Source organism: Gilbertella persicaria (genome assembly GCF_025201335.1).
Source record: "Gilbertella persicaria strain CBS 190.32 chromosome Unknown B0P05scaffold_1, whole genome shotgun sequence".
Lineage (NCBI taxonomy): Eukaryota > Fungi > Mucoromycota > Mucoromycetes > Mucorales > Choanephoraceae > Gilbertella > Gilbertella persicaria.
Window position 1 is genome coordinate 505266 of NW_026251962.1, and position 18594 is coordinate 523859.

The window sequence follows — 18594 nt, forward strand, 5'->3', positions numbered from 1 at the left end:
AGTCATTGGAGAACTTTTCGAAGAACTTCAAGGAGCAACTGTCTATTCTACTTTGGACCTTAAATCCGCTTTTAATTCACTTAGACTTAATCCTGCAGATGCACATAAATTAAGCTTTACGTGGCGTGGAGTACAGTATAAGCCCATTGGCACTGTATTCGGTATTAAACATGTTAGTTCCCAATTTCAGAGAACAATGAGTATTGCATTGGCTGGATTGCCTTTTGTAAGATATTTTGTTGATGACATTGTATGTGCAAGTAAATCTGTAGAGGAACATAAAAATCATTTAAAACAGGTGATTCAACGTTTAACTAATGTAAATCTTAAGTTGAATCCTAAGAAATGCCATTTCTTCCAGTCGAAGATTTACTTATTGGGCTTTCACATTTCTCCTCAAGGTATTAGTATGGATCGACGCAAACTTGCCAATGTTCTAGAGTTCCCTCAACCTAAAACTGGTAAAGACATAATGCGTTACTGTGGTCTCATCAATTATTTTCGCAATCTGATTCCTCATGTGGCTACTATAATGGCTCCATTAGACTCACTTCGCAATCAGAAATCGTTGGATGGACTGTGGACTCATAAACATCAACGTGCTTTTGAAAATCTGAAGAAGGCTTTGCTAAGTGATATTGTGTTAGCCTATCCAGATATGAACGCTCCTTTCTATATAGCAAGTGATGCTTCTAACACTGGCATTGGTGCAGTATTATACCAAAAAGTTGATGACAAAATTAAGTATATCTCTTTTATTGCTAAAAGCTTATCCAAAAGTGAACGCCAATATTCAACTAATAAGAGAGAACTACTTGCCTTAGTCTTCTCATTGAAGCGTTTTCACAAATACATATATGGTTCTCCTTTAACCGTCTATACAGACCATAAAGCACTCACTTCCTTACATACTCAACGCATTGCAAACCCAATGATGATTTCATGGATGGATATAATCCTTCAATATGATTTCAAAGTCGTTCATTTGCCTGGTATTTCGAATGTTCTACCGGATGTTCTATCCAGACTCTATGAGAATGATTTTCCCTTGTCAAATGAACTGGGAGGGGATAAGCTCGTTATGCGAAATAGTGCTGCAAGTAATGAACCTCTACCAAGCATAGAAAGTGGTGAGTATTTTACACCTGCTACTCACGAAGAACGTGATAAACTCCTTAATCATGAGCATAGTAAAGGGCATTTTGGAAGTGAAGCTCTATTGAATGCACTAAAGCGTAAAGGATACTATTGGTCAAATCTTAAGAAGGATGCAACTGAATTAGTTAAGGCATGCATACAATGTCAACGTCACAATATCAGTCAAAAAGGGTATAATCCATTAAGACCTGTGTTAGCTACGCTTCCCGGTGACAGTTGGGGAATTGATTTAGCTGGTCCATTTACCACCTCGACTCAAGGCAATGAATACTTGTTAGTCATGATAGATATAGCTAGCAAATTTTATGTATTGAGAGCTATACCTGATAAATCAGCTGCAACTATTGCTAAAGAGATACTGAACGTTATCTGCACCTTCGGACCTATGAGGAAGTTACAAAGCGATCATGGGAAGGAATTTATTGGGTTTTTAATGAACACCATAAAGAAACATATCGGTTTCGAACACGCATTAATTTCACAATATCATCCAAGAGCAAATGGTGCAAGTGAAAGAGCGGTTCAATCAGCTGTAAAAACCATAAAGAAACAAATAAATGGAAATGTGGCTGAATGGGATTACATGGTAGGACCGACCCAATTATATCTTAACAGTAAATATAATGTAAGAACAAAAAGCACTCCATTCTCTTTAATGTTTGGTAGAAATCCTAATGACTTTGAAGACTTCAGTCAAGAAAAGGATATAAAAACAACTGAGGAAATAAATAAGGATTTGCAACAAAAAATAAAATACATGACGAAATAGTCTTCCCTGCTGTCTATGAACAAGCAAAGCGTGTAACAGATAAACAAAAAGAGAAATTTGACATTAAGTATAAAATGTTAGATATTCCAGTAGATGCCACAGTTATGATATTAGTTACTGACAAACAAAATAAACTAGATCCTCACTATAAAGGATACTATAAAGTAGTCAGAAAAACATCAGCTGGTACATATGTCCTAAAAAATGAAAAAGGATTTATTGAACCTAGAAATTACCCACCTTCATTATTAAAGGTCGTATCTGATAAGATACTTTCTAAAGAAGAAAAGTATTATGAAGTGGAAGCTATCATAGGACATAAAAAAGATGAGAATAATGATTATCAATATAGATGTAGGTGGTTAAACTATGATGAATCAGAAGATACTTGGGAGCCTGCTGAAAACTTCACAGATCCAAAATTCATATTAGAATACTGGAGAAGAATAGGCCAAATTCCTGAAAGCATTACAGCTATAAATAAAGCTAATAAAAAGATGTTGAAAGAATTAACAGATCAAAAAACACAAATAAGTTCTCAACCAAGAAAAAGAAAAATGCGTACAAGTAAAAGCACAGATCACATCAACTCTAAAAATAAAAATAAAAGAGTAAAAAGATCTTAATTAAACTTGACGGCATTAGTCAATACCTGGGAGGGGATAATGTGGTGATCTGAGCACTTTCAATACAAAATATAATAAATAATCTTTCATCATATAAATGAATAATCACTTATAGCACTATACATTATAAATATAAAGTAAGCATGTATAATGACAGTAAATAACGGTAACTGGGATAATATGGATATTTACAAATAAGGAAACCATAATTGTACCTTTTGGGTAACAAGGAGAATTAAAGGAGAATTTATATAATCAATTCCCAGGCACACGCTGTCAAGGTGTTAAGTAATCAATAATCAGTAATCATAATTAGTCAATAAATCAGGTAGTATAAAAGACACCCTGGAAAAGATATATTTTAGAACAATCAATTTATTTTTGTAATAAAGAAGTACTGAACAGTCTCACTGTATTTCTTTGTTTTCTTTCTATCTTCTATTCTATCTTCATTCACAACCCAAACATCACACTCCTTCCCTCAGTAAGTTAGGGTTCGTCATTGAATCTATCTTCCGAGGATACGACTTGTAATGATTTGGAAATTTTTCCATTTTGACTTTGGCAACGAAGAAGGGTTCAAAAGGTGTGTTATCCATATAGCATATGTCGATATCTATTAGGTCGTCGACTCGTTTTTCGCAATTTTTTTCATTTTCTTCATTGATGGGCTCACCATAAAATATGCAAGCTGCTTGTCTACGTGTGATCATTGTTGATGCTGCCAATGCGGTTTGTTGATTCATTTGAACTATTAAAATAGGAAAATGCGAGTTTGTTTTAGAAAAACAATTTTTTTTTCACCACGTGAATCAAAAATCTTCTGAAATGATTAGTTGAAATAAAAATACGGGTAGTCCACGGACACACGCTTATGGGGCGGTCTGCTTGTGGGTGGGGGCTATTTGGCCAATTAAAGGACTTGAAATCAGTAATTAGCCAATCAGCAATCGCTTCTGCTTAAAAGCTTATCCAGTAAAAAAGCTCTAAATCAGTATTTGACCAATCATCATCCTTGAACTTACTACTGCTTGAGCCCTACTGTTGCTTAGGCACAGCACCAGTAACCATGTCAACTTAATGAAGCCCTTTGTCTGTGATAAAATCGAAGTTAGCATGAATTTTTATTTACAAAGTGCTGCTTGTTATGATAAAGCTTTCATAGGATTTTTTGACAGTATCTAGCGTAAGGTTTCATCCATACGTGAAGTTTATGCGTGCAACATGGCCTTCTAAGAACGTAATTCTTCTTTTTTCATTCGTACTTTTTATTTTTTCAACGACAAACTGACATATCAGCTTTACAATGGAAAAGAATTAGAGAAAAGACAAGAAAAGAACGAAGAATGGCAAACTAATGTGATGACCAGTAGGACAGAAGAATAAAGGAGTTCATAAAAGCTGCAACTCACCCGAAATATTACCTCAACATAAACGTCGACTTGCACCTGTATCGCCGATTAATATATCAAAGAAGAAAGAAGGACAATCAAGAACATGTAGGCCATTCTTCTGAGTGTAAAGAGCGAGGCCGGCCATATTGTGCGAATAAATGCGCAAAAGTGTAAGCTTAACGATTGTGTTGGAAAATATAATGGCCAACCTTCTTTCAATTGAACTTAGACCGCGTGCTATGGTTTGTTTCACGTCAAATCTTTTACTTTTGTGAACTGATCCCAATTATAAGAATTTTGAAAAAAATTATGTACATTGAAAAATCTTTGAGAACCATACTCTAATCCTATAATGGTAAATATGCCCCACTATAATAATTTTATTGCAAACACATAGAATATTCAAGAGTTATAGCCAGAACTCTACCCTTTGAATAAAAAAGGTAACAGCGCCGATATCCCTTTTCAGATTTTAATTGTGAAATATTATCATCAAAGTACAACCAGTCTGTGACCAAAGATTTCTAGATCCAAGGGTTAGGATTGACATTTACTGTTAAATAAGCAAAAATTCGACTAGAACACGTAAAAATATAACAAATCAGGGAGAAAAAATGGATAAATTATGTCTTGTTTTGCTATAAATTGTCAAATTTCTGAAACCCCCACCTATGGTTATAAGGCCGCTTATGGACACACATCATCACGTGATATAAGTATAAAAATCACGTGAATTAATAGATGTGTGTCCATAAGGGATGTGTGTAAACTAAGATAAAGGTGTCGCTTCCTTTTCCTTTTTTTTTCTTCTTTTAGCATTAAAAAAGGAGAAACATTTACATCGTTAGAAGTAGCTGAAAAGGCGCTACAAAATGAAGCTAAAAAGGCAGGCTTTTCCATCTCAAGAAGAAGTGTAGAGTCCATATTTTTGCGAGACAGATTCTGGCTAAATCTGTTCCTGATAACTGTAAACTGGCAGCTAACCCAGTTATTTTATTAACTCTTTGTGGTGGACAAGTTCTTGGGCATTACAATCTCATTAAATTGAAACCAATGGCACCTATCCCTCCAAAATCATATAATTATAAAGCAACGAGTGGAATGCGCATGTCGTATTTGAAGAAGGCACATATATAAAATAAATAGATGAATACCATTTACAATAGAATATGGAAATATTAGAATACCAGAATAATAAATGAAAACCTATTATTCGGTATAATACATGAAATGTGACACAATAACCTTAACAAAAAGGTGCATGACTAATAAATTTCTATAGAGTGCTGTGTGAAGTCAACTTGCTAGAAAGCTTAAATTGCTTAAATATATTGATTCCCATCATATATTCAAGACAAAACAATGAAAGCTTACTAATCTGGCATAATAGGCAATGAAACATGATATAATTGTAGAATTCGCTTAAGAATAGGCAATAAAATTAATGAGATAAAACTAAAACAATTTTATTCCTCTTTAAAAAAAGAGAAAAATCCAGAAAAAAGATCCAGAACTAACTACTGCATGGACTACTGGTATATTTATAATAAAACTTGATGACCTGGAGGAGTAACAATCGGGACATGTATTTTATATTAGTGCTTGATTAGATGTTCTATAAAGTGAATAAGTTTTCCCTTTCTGTGCATCTCTTATCTGCTCGTGAGAACTGACTTGAGAGCTCATTGGCTCTATCCAATTGATTAAGCGGCAACTATAATCATTCCAACACTTTCCTATACTTGAGTAACAATACCCAAACCCTGTATTAAAGTGCCGTTTAACGACTGCTTATTCATTATCAAGAAAACCTTAATCCTGTGTTGTATGTCTGAAATTGATAGCGAACAGTTAATGTTTTGATAAATAAGATCCAGTCTTTATATTTTATCTCTGAAATCCTGTTTATCCCAAGTAAGGGAATATCGACTCATACGCATATTATTACTTGTTTGTGAACCCTTACACCCTCCATGTACGTGCACTGATTCTACTACATATCCATTAATTCATATGTAGCACAGGTTTGAATAATGATGAATAAAAATGACATATCAATCTTATTATTCTATACTTGTACGTATATTATATTTTTGTTATTGCCTCTAAACATTACATATTATCTTTTATCATGAGTCAACAAACTAACAACCAAACTAGAACATCCAACCGTGGTCCAAGTTGGACTCAAGATGAAGATAAACAACTCTGTCGTTCTTGGCTCCATATTGCAACAGATCCAGTAATAGGAAACAATCAGAGTAGTGGAACTCTTTGGAGCCGCATTAAGGTTCACTTTGATGAGAATCTAGCTACTGAAGCCCGAGTAGTCGAGAGATCAGAAACTGGTTTGGCATGTCGTTGGAGTAATGTACAAAGCAGAGTTTCAAAATTCTGTGCTGCTGTTGCTCAGGTTGAAAGACTAAATGAAAGTGGTTCAAATCGTGATGACCAGGTACTGAATATTACATCAGAGTTTACAAAATTATGTTATTTGTATTTACTTTTTCTGCCATTGTAAAATACTATCTCAGATTACCAAAGCCAAAGCTTTATATACAGCTGGTTCTAAAACAAAAGAGAAGTTTAATCTTTTCCATTGTTGGGCCATCTTAGCGAATTCCCCAAAATGGGTAACTCCTACTGAGAGCACTTCAGTAAGAAACAATAGCAGACAAGTAAATAATATTTCTTCAAACAATATTAATACCAATAATCAAAGTTCTCAGAGCCAAGAAGAGACTATTCACGATCATGCTATCAGCGTAGAAGAAAGTGACAATACTCGTCCTGCGGGTACAAAAAAAGCAAAAAATAAGAGAAAACTAGATAGTCTTGCAGAGACTATCAGTAAACGCCAAGAGGCTGCACTAGAAATAGAAAAAAAAAATGGAAATGATGCAAAACTATATGGATATAAAAATAATGACTACGGATATCTCTCAAATTGAAGATACTAACTTGCATCGTTTTTTTTATGGAAAAAACAAGAGCTAAACAATCGCATTAATCAAGAAATGGGAGAAATAGATAGCAATGTTAATATTATTGAATTATCGAGAAGAATTGAAGAAAACTATGTTGTAGAAGAAGATGCCACCTTAAATAGTAATGAAGAATAACTTTTAATTATCAATTAAATAAAAAAAAGTGCTATTAGTAATGTATGTTAGAGCAACTCCAACGGGTTGTCTATTTCTAATTTCTAAAATAGAAAAAAAATTGGTTTCTAAAATAGAAAATTGCGTTTTTCCTCCAACGCTCTTCTCTAATTTCTAACCAATGCATTTGGTTGTATATTTTACATTGTACTTTATATTCTTATTATTCAAATACAATATGAACAACAACAACGGTAACAACAACAACAATGATTTGAGAAATTCTCTTCTGAAGGAACTCTCTGTTTTTTTTTTCAAGATGACGATTTTTTTTTAGATATGTTCAGTGGCAATAGCTATTTACAAACAGAGGTAGATAGCTTTCTTTTGGAGCAAGAGAAACTGAAAAGTGGTCATATCGGCTCTGTGGATGGACATAAAGTCAAGAATCGTGGCCGCACTATGGCGCATGACCGCCTATATAACGATTACTTTGGAGCAAATCCTACCTATGACGATGACGATTTCCGCCGTAGATTTAGAATGAGACGTAATCTGATCTTAAGGATTCTACAAGGCGTTGAAAGATGCGAACCATTTTTTGTTCAAAAGCCTAATGCTATCAATGAATTGGGGCTTTCTAGCTTACAAAAAGTTACTGCAGCACTACGAATGCTTGCTTATGGCTGCTCTGCAGATTCTTTAGATGAAAATCTACGTTTGGGAAAATCAACCATTCTCTTGTGTCTTACCAAGTTTTGTAAATCTGTAGTAAAACTTTACAAAGAAGTATATTTGAGAAGTCTAACACAGCAAGATGTTCAGCTCCTGCTTGAGGAAGGTGAAGCGAGAAGTTTTTCAGGTATGCTTGGATCTGTAGATTGCATGCACTGGGAATGGAAAAATTGTCCTCGTGCATTAGCAGGACAGTACACAGGAAAAAATAGTAAACCAACTATTATTCTTGAAGCTGTTGTCTCTCATGATCTATGGTTCTGGCATGCTTTTTTTGGACTACCTGGCTCTAATAACGACATTAATGTCTTGGACATATCACCTGTATTTTCAATGATTACTAACCAAGATGCCCCAAACACCAGCTTTCAGGTTAATGGAAACCACTATAATTTTGGATATTTCCTTGCAGATGGTATTTATCCAAATTACGCAACATTAGTGAAAACAATTCCTGCAGCAACTGTTGATAAAGAAAAGGTATGAAATTGAAAAATAAAATAAAAATTAGTATTATAATAGCTACTGTAAGATTAATGAATACACAGAATTTTTCAGATGCTCAAGAAGCAGCGAGAAAAGATGTAGAAAGGACTTTTGGTGTACTTCAGGCACGCTTTGCCATTGTTGCTGGTCCAGCAAGGATGTAGAAAGATGAAGATCTCAAACTTATTATGCAAACTTGCATAATTTTGCACAATATGATTGTTGAAAATGAAAAGGATGAGGATCTGCCCACTAGCAGTGACTACGACAAGGAAGCTGGTCAACCTACAGCAAATATACAACGTGGTCAAGTATTTGACCATTTTTATCAAAGATATGTAGAGATACGAAATGAGTTGACAAACAAAAATCTTACAAGAGATTTAATTGAAAACTTATGGCAACATAGAGGAAACTCGGTTCACTCTTCAATTAGTGTACACCACAGATAAACACTCATTCATACACATCGCAACGTTTGTAGAAAGTAAAAAGAAGAAAGTAGAAATCACGAACAATAACCTTTCTCATTCTTTCCTTTGGGTTATGCAGTATTGTATCTTACATTATGCACAGCACACTTTTGTCCGTTTTTCTTGTATTCATTTGTTTTGTTTTATTTTAATCCATTATTACTTATTCCCTGTTTACATATTATACATGTTTTGCCAGCTTTGTTTCTTGTACATTTTATTCCTTAAACCATAAATTTTGTTTTCATGACTATGTAAACGTAAATATCATTTAGAGCGATGGGGAAGGGCTTTGCGGCACGCAAAAGGTTTTAAGTAACTATCGTTATCGAGTATTTTACTACGACTGTATACTTCGTATTTTCCTGTTTCGCGAAACCGATCGACCACAATGCATTCTAAACAACTATAATTACTATTAAAATGTTAATACAGACCTAATAATCAAAAATCGCGATGCTATAAAACTTACTTGACCAAAGTTCTGATATCATCAGGATTTGTGGAAAGCCCGGCGTAATCAACAATCACAAGACATACTTTTTTAATATTCGCCGATAACTTTGATAATAAAGCTATACCAATCAAGGATTAGTCATTGTGTTGTGTATCATTCCCATATCTCCAGAACTTACTTTGTGTGCTCCCAGCACAATAGTTCAACTCCATTGTCTCAGGTTCCTTAACAGCATTAGGCATATCTCTAGAGGCAATGGGGCTACCAGCCAAACATTGTGGAGAGACATATATCAATTCAGCAAGTGACCTTTCCTTCAAGCAGTTAATCATATTTTGAAGATTAGCCTTTCGCCCATCATTCAACAGTTCACCTGGGCTTTTTCTTGCATATCCTATAATTTCAAAGCCATCTATCTTCAGATTGTCGATGTAAACCTCGTATCTTTTTTGATAATTGGCCAAATTGTGCGCTAAAAAGACTTATGCACGATGTTAGTACGGAGTTGTGTTCGTGAATTACGTATTTTTGCAGTACTATGTACCTCTATCCTTCTCTTTCATCAGATATATTATTTTGCGCTCGATTCGACTATTCTCAATGCGCTTTCTCAATGTTTGAGCTTTCAAGTATTCGGCACCACATTTTTTGGAAAATTGGGTAAATGCTCCAATTGTCTTATCTTGAAATAAACTTGTATGCTGTTTTGTAATCGAGAAAATCTGATCTGATGACATACATAAGCGTTCATATACTTCTTTGTTTTGTGGATCGTTTATTAGAAAGACATTATTTATGAATTCGATCAGCTGTGATTCAGAATCTAAAAGTTGTGGCGTTAGCTCATAAACTGTAATAAACAAATAAGAAAATAGGGATAATACTTACGGACTACGTTATCTTTTGTATCATTATCTACTTCTTCAATTGTTTCTTCAAATAATTCAGATTGTGGTCTTAATTCTGCATGACGGTACCGTTTGTACTTAAATGGGAAAAAATTGATTCTTTTACTTGCGAGAAGATATGGTTCTGACGGTGTATCAATATAGCAAAGCTCAACATCCTGGATTGCGGCAATCTTTGCTTCATTTAACATTTGATTTTCAGTAGTTAATGGATCGCCATAGAATATGCAAGCTGCTTGCGAATGTGTAATCTGTATTTCTAGGTTTGACATTCAAGTGGACGGGAGGTGGACGCGAGCTCCAAATAATAAAAAAAAAAAAAGTGGACGGGAGGTGGACGCGAGCTCTAAATAATAAAAAAAAGTGGACGGGAGGTGGACACGAGCCCCAAATAATAAAAAAAAGTGGACGGGAGGTGGACACGAGCCCCAAATAATAAAAAAAAGTGGACGGGAGGTGGACACGAGCCCCAAATAATAAAAAAAAGTGGACGGGAGGTGGACGCGAGCTCTAAATAATAAAAAAAAGTGGACGGGAGGTGGACGCGAGCTCTAAATAATAAAAAAAAGTGGACGGGAGATGGACGCTCCTTAGTGCTGTAAATATGCTATTCTAACTAATTTAATTGGGAAGTTGTACCATTTTGTCTCGAGTTTGGCAGCTTGTCTAAAAAAGAAAAATCCACCTTTTGAGAAAAAAGCCTAAAGTAATTATTTATGGGGCTCTTACAGCCAGCAACACACTCTTTCTCAATTCAATTGGCATACTCTAAAAACATATTTGAAGATTGCTTAAAAGGCAATCCTATCTAAATAAAATGTCACAGACAACTGTAAAAAATATTTACTGTGCGAGTCAAAGTAAACTCAAGCTTTTCAGTAATGTGACGATATACAGTGGACTCGTCAATTATTAAGCCTTGAAAAGCCTCACAAAGGGATTCTGTAGCATCCTTCACAATACAAGTAGGATGCTTTTCAATAAATACATAGTGGGTGTCCAAATAATATTTGGTAGAGGCATTACTTCTAAATCAATTTCTTCCATAGCCACTGCTGTATTAAAATAACCATCATCTTCATCCTCAGACGAAGACTCATAATCTGGAATACCTTCCATCTGGTACAACGACTTAATAGCCGCTACATCTTGTTTTGGCTGGTATTCAGGTTCTTCATCACAAGCGAATTCGCCAGAGCGTAGATAATGGTAGAATCTGGTTGTAATAATAAATAGGTTAATTTTATAAAAAGTATAAGAATGAGCAGAGTATTTATATCATTAAGAAAACACCAAAGCCAAAATGCCAATTCTAAACAAAGCAGCATTTGAGAGACGTTGTTGTTTCTAACCCACGGATTTGGAAAGGCTCTCAGGAAATGTATGCGTTTCTGACTCTTGAGATATATATTTCTGTGTTAACCCTCTGGTTTACAATAATTCTACTGTTGGTTTTTTTCCACTGTTGGTTTTTTTCCACTGTTGGTTTTTTTTCCACTGTTGGTTTTTTTTTCTACTGCTAATAATTTTTTTCTATTGATCTCAAGAAACTCTATTGTTAAAAAAAATTTCTATTGTTCAATAAAAATTTCTATTGGTTAAGAAAATTTTCTCTTGTCAAGATTAAAAATTCTATTTTCAAACGCAATTCACTGTATGCCTTATCCTTCTCATATTTACTGTAAATACTTTTTTTTTTGCATTACAATATTTGAACTTCTAGAGATAATTTTTTCCCATTAGATATATGTGATTCCATTGCGTGCAAATCCTGGAAGAAACATTCGTCGTCGCAGCTTGAGATTGACCTTCTGGAGAGAAATGATCTTCACAATAAACAATAATTTCTTTTTAAAAATCAATGTTTAGCACAAACCTGTTTTAATCTCAAGTAGATAGAAAACAGACATCGCCTCATCGTTTACCCTAGTGTGAATTAATAAAGATTAGTGTGACATGAAAACATTGATGTGGACAACAATGAAAGAAAAACATTTTTTTTTATTTTTATTTTTTAAGAGTTCAAAGACCCCCAAGCGTATTGTTCTAAAGAAATAAATAACAGTAGTGTATAAATAAAACAGGAATAAGAGAATAAATTTTTTTTGCATGTCAAATAAGTATGTAAAATGATTATGGAGTTTTTTTTTTGTCAGTTTTTCGTATAAAAAAAAAGGTGGGAAAGAAATATATGGGAATGAAAGTGTACAAAAGAGTTATTTACAATTTTAAAAGAGAGGGTCTAACAAGTTACCAGCATTAAATGTGTCTTCAATTGGTGTATTGTACAATTTGGAAAGCTGTTCAGCATCAGATGTGTTTGCAATATCAGAAAACATAGTGCTGTAGAAAGGATCGTCATCAGTAGGCATTATAAATTGATCAAAGAAATCGTTGTTAAAGGGATCTGTTGCTAATGTTGTGCTAGGGCTGGGAGTACAAGCAGCACTGTTTGTGCCGTAAGAACTAGTCGAATTCATGCGTAAACCAGGCACATCAGTACTTCCGCTTGAGGTAGATAAGGGCTCTTGCAAGAGTGCATCACAGAATATGGCTGCTTTAACGTCATTCTTGGTGGATTCTTCTTCGGCCAGCGAGAAGCAATCATTGAAATCAAGAGATTCAGTTGTTCCGCTAGTGCTTGACATAACTGGTGAATGAAGCGTTGAAGAAGCTTTCTTTTCAAACATAGCATTTTGGGCAGATAGAGCATCTGCTGTCAAAGGAACATTGTTGTTTTTGCTAGAAGAAAGTAGGTTCATAAGAGTGGTTTGTTGATTTGTTGTGTTTGTTAAGGAGGGAGGAGGGATAGGCGCAACACGCTTTGAGTTCTTGCGGGGTTGCAGTGATGGCATAAATTTAGAACGATAGATATCAAGCGCACGTTGGAGCATATTCTTCTTTCCAGCCAAATGTCTAGGATTTAACCAAGCCTATATACACAATACATATAAATAAATATATATATATATACATATACATATACACAATACACATATACACTCTACATACCAATTTCCATGCTAATTCATTGCACATTGTTTCTTCTACCCAACGCGTGTTGTTTGTAGCAGGCTTAGGCATGTTCATCGCCCGAGGATAAGGACAGTTGGCTTTGCGGAATTCAATATTGATTTCTTCGAGATCTACGGATTCTACGTTGATCTTGATACGGAAACGCTGGTTGTTTGTGTCTTCAATAGCAATTGTCTTGGGATGGTGAGCAGATTGCATACCAGACAAAGGAGAAGATGTGCTTTCCTGGTTATCAGACGTGTTGTTGCTGTGATGTTCATCACCATCACGATGTTTGCGTTTGCGAAGGGTACCATTCAATAATTTTTCTTGACGAGCAACACGACGCGAACGCATACTCGGATAACGATTACGGTAAGAATCAACAGCGCGTTGAATCAATCCACGTTTACCAGCAATCTCGTCCTTATTCAACCAAGCCAACTTCCATCCAAGCACATTACATTCTGTCTCATAAGCCCAGCGATTACCTGTGTACTCCTCTTTGGGTAAATTGGCTCGAGGATAAACCTAACATAAGCATAAGCTTCTGGCTGATTTAAACTTTAACCGAAACAATCAAGATACGTACACAATTGTCACTTTTGAACTTGTCATCAATCAGGGTTGTGTCAATTTGTTGAAGATCAGTACGAATTGAGTAGCGCTTCATTGTCCGGTTATGAGAATAGACAAACGAGACCCATTCAATACCGTCTCTGATTTCAGTGATAGGTTCATTGGGTGTTGTGTTTACTTTGACTGTTGGCTGTACTGGCTTGTCAGCTACTTTAGGTTCATGAACAGGTACTTGTTGTTCCTTATCCAGCCTTCTTCTCTTCACTTTGCACAAGGTTTGTTCAATAGCATGGATTTGATCCGAAGTCAAGAGTTCTAACAAAAATTCGGCTTTGGCAGTCGCTGTGATCAAGTCTTGAATAGACAGAGATGTGGGTGAGTGTAACATTTCAATTGGAGTAGTGCAGAAATCCATTTTTAGTAGAAGCAATAAAGAAAAGGGTGGGTTATTTAGATTAGGGTTAGATACAGTAAACTATTTGGAAACTCAATAAATCAATTCTCGGTCACCAAATAAAACAAAATAATTTTTTTTTTAGAAAAAAAAGGGTTAATAATTAGGCATTAAAAGAATGGTGAAGAAGAAAGAGAGAAAAAAAAAAGAAAACGAAAAAATCTTTTTTTGTATATATAAGATCCAAGAAAATTGAGATTCAATTCAACAAGATGGAGTTTCTTTTTATTGGTGTTACTCATTTTTTCTTGAATTAGGTTTTGTGGAAATCAAAACATAAAATTCGTTTCTCCATGCCTTTAAACGATAAAAAATCAAATTCACCTGGAGAAGATCTCTAAAGACATTTCTAAGCCTGACATGTATCCGCAACATTAAAAAGTAAACAAACCAGTGTTTTCTATAGCATTCAGAAACTAAAGTATTCCGATCTTTCCGTGAATAGCCGACTTTTTTTTGGGTTCACACCTTTCGCAGTCTATTTTTTTTTTCTTGATCGATGAGCACTATGGACAATAATACAATTCTCTATTTTTATAGTTGCCTATGGGTTCATTAACTAAGAAATACAATGAATGATATGAACAACTTATACATACACGTGCAAACTTGTAATAAATTGAACTCATGTGAATGTTACGTACCGCTAATAATTTTATTATTGTTTGGAAAACCTTAATTCTTTTTCCGGTAAAAACTTTAAAGATTAGCCATTGTACGTTGTGTAACATTTTTGCTTGTTTTATTTTGTGCCTTGTCCTGTCAATGCAATGTGTGATATTTTTATTAAAACAGCCACTGCCATTTCTTGTAACTTGTCTTCAGAATGGTTCTCAATGATGGCTATTTTTATAAATAACTTTCTTTCTTTTTCTCTCTTTTTTTCTTTCTTCTTACCTTCTAACCATGCTTTTGTTTCTACCAGTTCTTTTGCATAATCAGTAAACAATAGTGATTCTTGTCCTTTATATGAGATATTGATAATGGTCTCAATACCAAGTAAAAGCGCTTTTTTAACTCCAAATGAAAGATTGACTGCATATCGCATAGATAATGCAAATTCAAAGTATTCTTTGACAATTCTTCTCTTGTCCAGTGTATTTGCTTTTAAAGTGAGCATGTATAGAAAAGGATTTCGACTTACTTGAGCTATGTAGAATGATATTTAAAGTCATGATAAACCTTTCAGTCAATACCGGGTTACTGCCCATCCAATAAGCCAAATAACCTTGAGATCCTTCCCACCACCCAACTAAAAGTGGAAAGAAAAAAACTGGCCCGGCCAATCCAGATAATCTGTTTTTTTGAATTTTGTGCTGATTGCGCTTTTCAATTTCCATTCTTTTTGATAAAAATGTTTGTTTGCCATTAATTGGCTGTTGATCATGAGATGTGAGGGACAGTCTTGCTGTTTCTTGTTCGATTGTGTTCTATGAATATGAGCAGAATGAAATGGACACTCACATTACCTTAGTGGTGTTGTTGTCTGTCCAGCCAGCTAATTCGCGTACTGCTAAAGAGATAGCCCCTAATATCATTTGTTTCTGGCCAGTAGATGTGTTTCGATCATAAATTTGATCTATAATGAACCTACCAAACTGTAAATCGACATGTATTGTAACTTGATATCTTACTCTGTCACAGTTTCAGGTACACCAACCATGAGAGCTGTCAGCGCATTTTGCTGTAACTTGCGGAAATCATGTATTTCATATGTCTCGGGAAATCCTATAAGGTACTTTGCTAATGTGATAGATGATTCGCCTATATAGAGGGGGGAGGGAGACTTAATATAAAGTTTTACTATTATCCAAGGTTTTACTTAATTCTGTTCCGGCCCCAATTTTTCGGCGTATCACTTGTTCCGAGGCGGTTAATCCGGCTTCCAGTTTTAAGGGGTCATTCTTGTCTTGCAAATAGCGAATCAAATCCCGTACAAACCTAATCATTTTTGGTTATGTAATTTTCTTTGTCTTGCCGTTCTTACACTGGCTTTTTGGTTGATTTTAAAGTGCTTTCTTTTCTTAGTCCTTCATCTTCTGATTCTTCTTCCATATAGTATGGCTCAAATTCCTCGTCTTCATCTTCGTCGTTTTCATCTTTGTCTTTGTTAGCATACTATGGAATCCAAATACACAATTACCTTCTTCTAAAATTACATCAGCGTCGGGATCAAGTTCGTCCTTTTCTTCTAGTTCCGATTCTGACTCAGAATCTAATGCTGTGCTACTGGCAACAGGCTCTTGATCATCAAAAGCATCTGTAACAAACACAAGACCCTTTAATTCGCGCAAATGATCATTGTCATCAAGTAATCCCGTATTCAGAGGCTTTTCTGTGTCCAGCTTACTTGAAATGGCTTCCGCTACTACCTAAAACAAAACATCAATATCTTATCAACAATAGACATGACATACAGCCCCAAGTTGTGCAGTTTGAATGTCACCACTATTAAACCAAGTTGAGACACTATGAAACAGGGAGGTTTCGACCATCGTTGTTTGTTTAAGCTCATGATGAGGCAAATAAGCGACAAAGGATAATAGGACAGTTGTCATAACTAGTTAGAGTAAATCACCATGATGTAATCAGCAAACACTTACATGAACGTTCTCGAAAACTTGCATGTTTGATAAAGACTGGATCTGACCAAGTCTGGATGACTCGCTTCAAGAAATGAATTAGAAATAAAAGTGTCTTGGTAGATAATTGCTTTTCTTCTTTTGCTAAGCTAGTGTCTTCCAAAGCATAAATAACGGTACAGACACTTATTCTGGCCATAGTTTTATCTGCCCAACTACACTTGGATAGTTTGAAAACTGCTGTGTTTAGAAAAGACTGTAGACGCTGTTCTTTCCTTTTTGATTCATGCTGAAACAAGAGCTGAGCTAATTGTTGAGACGCTGTGTTTATCATAGGCATGTGGTCATGAGCGTAGTGCAAGATTGACTTGGTCATTTGTTCTGGTGGTGCAATAAGCTCCGCTTGTTCAAACACGACAGACCAATGATCCGGTTTAGATTGAATGATCGTGTAAATAGCAATATCTTTTTTGATGAGACATAGACTTTGTTTCTTATGCTTACCTTCATAGCCTTGTCTTGTTATTTTTCCAAGTAACTCCTGTGTAAATGGAATGGTTTCTTTTGTTAAATGCTTAGCCATGCGAGAACTTAATTTCGCATAAAAGTTTCTGTTTTCTTTTTTTAATTATGGTTTTTTTTTTGGTCAAATTTACCTATCCATATACCATTCATGTTCAACATGAAATCGAACTTGATTAAACTGGATAGCAAAGGCATTAGCCAAATGACCTGGAATAGAGCATAATAAAGAACAAAAGAATCGAATATCGCTTAAATTGATATATTTTCCATACAGAGGAAACAGTTGAGAAGAAAGAGACAATAGCTTGAGAAGTGCTGCATACATCTCTAATGTGTCTAGAGAAGCATTTTCTTGTGTTGAAAGACATTCAAGCACAATAGGCAAACTGACTCGAGCCATGATGGCTTTTATTTTATCTTGCGAACATGCATGTGTGGCTTCCAATAAATGTCGATGTGTAGGTGATCTCAGGGCAAATGTCCATTGAGGCACCAAGTTTTTGAGTACGTGCCAGACATGCTTTTTCCAAGAAGGGTGTTGAACAAGTGCCAGTTGCTGTGGTAATGAGATCGCTAATAGAGATTCATTGTAACCTAACCACTCAAGGGGTTTTGATAAGCAGAGTAGTACTGTGTCTAGTTGAGCGTTAGGTGCTATGGCTTGTTGATCTAGATCTGCGATCTGATCCACATAAGCTTCAATACTCGTCATGTTGCGTATGTAGACAAGAGTGTAATGACTGGCTTTTTTTTTTTTTTTGAAAGTTTGTAAGCTCGAAAAAAAAAACTGAAATTTTAGCACAGCTAACAAAATCCATTTGACTTGAGCTATAGTATCTTTAGATTTATTTACGATAAAGACCTTTGCTATTCAGTATATGATCTTATGATGATGAAAGAGAACAAACACTGAGTATTTGAGTCCAAGAAAAAATCCGGTCATTTTACTTCGATTAAGTATCAATGTATTGACTCAAGAATTGCATAAAAGGGAATGCTGCTTATTCTTTTCCTTTGTAAAGAAACTTTTGTCACGCTAGAGAGATTCACTGTTCAATGACTTGTATAGCATTACTTGAAGAATATATGAATATGATCAATCAGACCTTCCAAACAGGGTGGAATAGTATCTAAAACACCTTAAAAGCTCTTCTAATGTAGCTTTTTCGGGTTTTTCATATCAAAGTATACATAAGGGAATGTTTTCATGCAAAAACTGACAGTTTTTGAAATGACACATTTTTTCGTATTTTGCCCTTATAGATTACCCAATAGATTTTTCAGTTTTTCTGAAATTCGCGATTTACGAGCGATACAGTAACATTCTACTAA

General features: G+C 35.0%; 5 protein-coding genes across 5 annotated transcripts; all 5 read right to left on the bottom strand.

Annotated features, from left to right (window-relative positions):
• Nucleotides 1–9210: 9210 nt before the first annotated feature.
• B0P05DRAFT_460701 (uncharacterized protein) lies at nucleotides 9211–9672 on the bottom strand (the record flags this gene model as incomplete). The annotated part of the gene is made up of 2 exons (XM_051574024.1): nucleotides 9211–9317; nucleotides 9378–9672. Coding segments are annotated over 2 exons (402 nt in total), but the record flags the coding sequence as incomplete, so codon positions are not given.
• Nucleotides 9673–9735: 63 nt separating this feature from the next.
• Nucleotides 9736–10379, bottom strand: B0P05DRAFT_460362 (uncharacterized protein; the record flags this gene model as incomplete). The annotated part of the gene is made up of 2 exons (XM_051574005.1): nucleotides 9736–10041; nucleotides 10119–10379. 2 exons carry the CDS (start codon nucleotides 10377–10379, stop codon nucleotides 9736–9738), a joined length of 567 nt encoding a protein of 188 aa, XP_051439756.1.
• A 351-nt stretch (nucleotides 10380–10730) lies between these two features.
• On the bottom strand, nucleotides 10731–11331 carry B0P05DRAFT_521386 (uncharacterized protein; the record flags this gene model as incomplete). The annotated part of the gene is made up of 1 exon (XM_051575867.1): nucleotides 10731–11331. A coding segment is annotated over one exon (270 nt), but the record flags the coding sequence as incomplete, so codon positions are not given.
• Nucleotides 11332–12088: 757 nt separating this feature from the next.
• On the bottom strand, nucleotides 12089–14303 carry B0P05DRAFT_521392 (uncharacterized protein). The gene is made up of 3 exons (XM_051575868.1): nucleotides 13715–14303; nucleotides 13120–13653; nucleotides 12089–13040 (listed from the first exon to the last, which is right to left on the bottom strand). The coding sequence occupies exons 1-3, from the start codon at nucleotides 14114–14116 to the stop codon at nucleotides 12336–12338; spliced, it is 1641 nt and encodes a 546-aa protein (XP_051439758.1). The 5' UTR covers nucleotides 14117–14303; the 3' UTR covers nucleotides 12089–12335.
• A 594-nt stretch (nucleotides 14304–14897) lies between these two features.
• Nucleotides 14898–17974, bottom strand: B0P05DRAFT_576659 (telomere length regulation protein-domain-containing protein; the record flags this gene model as incomplete). The annotated part of the gene is made up of 12 exons (XM_051581718.1): nucleotides 14898–14998; nucleotides 15053–15259; nucleotides 15300–15531; nucleotides 15625–15745; nucleotides 15790–15919; nucleotides 15978–16096; nucleotides 16143–16239; nucleotides 16299–16527; nucleotides 16573–16715; nucleotides 16759–17202; nucleotides 17242–17348; nucleotides 17394–17974. 12 exons carry the CDS (start codon nucleotides 17972–17974, stop codon nucleotides 14898–14900), a joined length of 2511 nt encoding a protein of 836 aa, XP_051439759.1.
• Nucleotides 17975–18594: the final 620 nt, after the last annotated feature.

What these genes read in the sequence shown, in the direction of transcription:
- B0P05DRAFT_521392 (XM_051575868.1), bottom strand. Translation starts at nt 14,116, where the DNA reads ATGGATTTCTGCACTACTCCAATTGAAATGTTACACTCACCCACATCT. An exon ending in AGTTCAAAAGTGACAATTGT is followed by an intron (nt 13,654 to 13,714) that starts GTACGTATCTTG and finishes TGCTTATGTTAG; the next exon opens with GTTTATCCTCGAGCCAATTT. An exon ending in ATGAATTAGCATGGAAATTG is followed by an intron (nt 13,041 to 13,119) that starts GTATGTAGAGTG and finishes TTGTGTATATAG; the next exon opens with GCTTGGTTAAATCCTAGACA.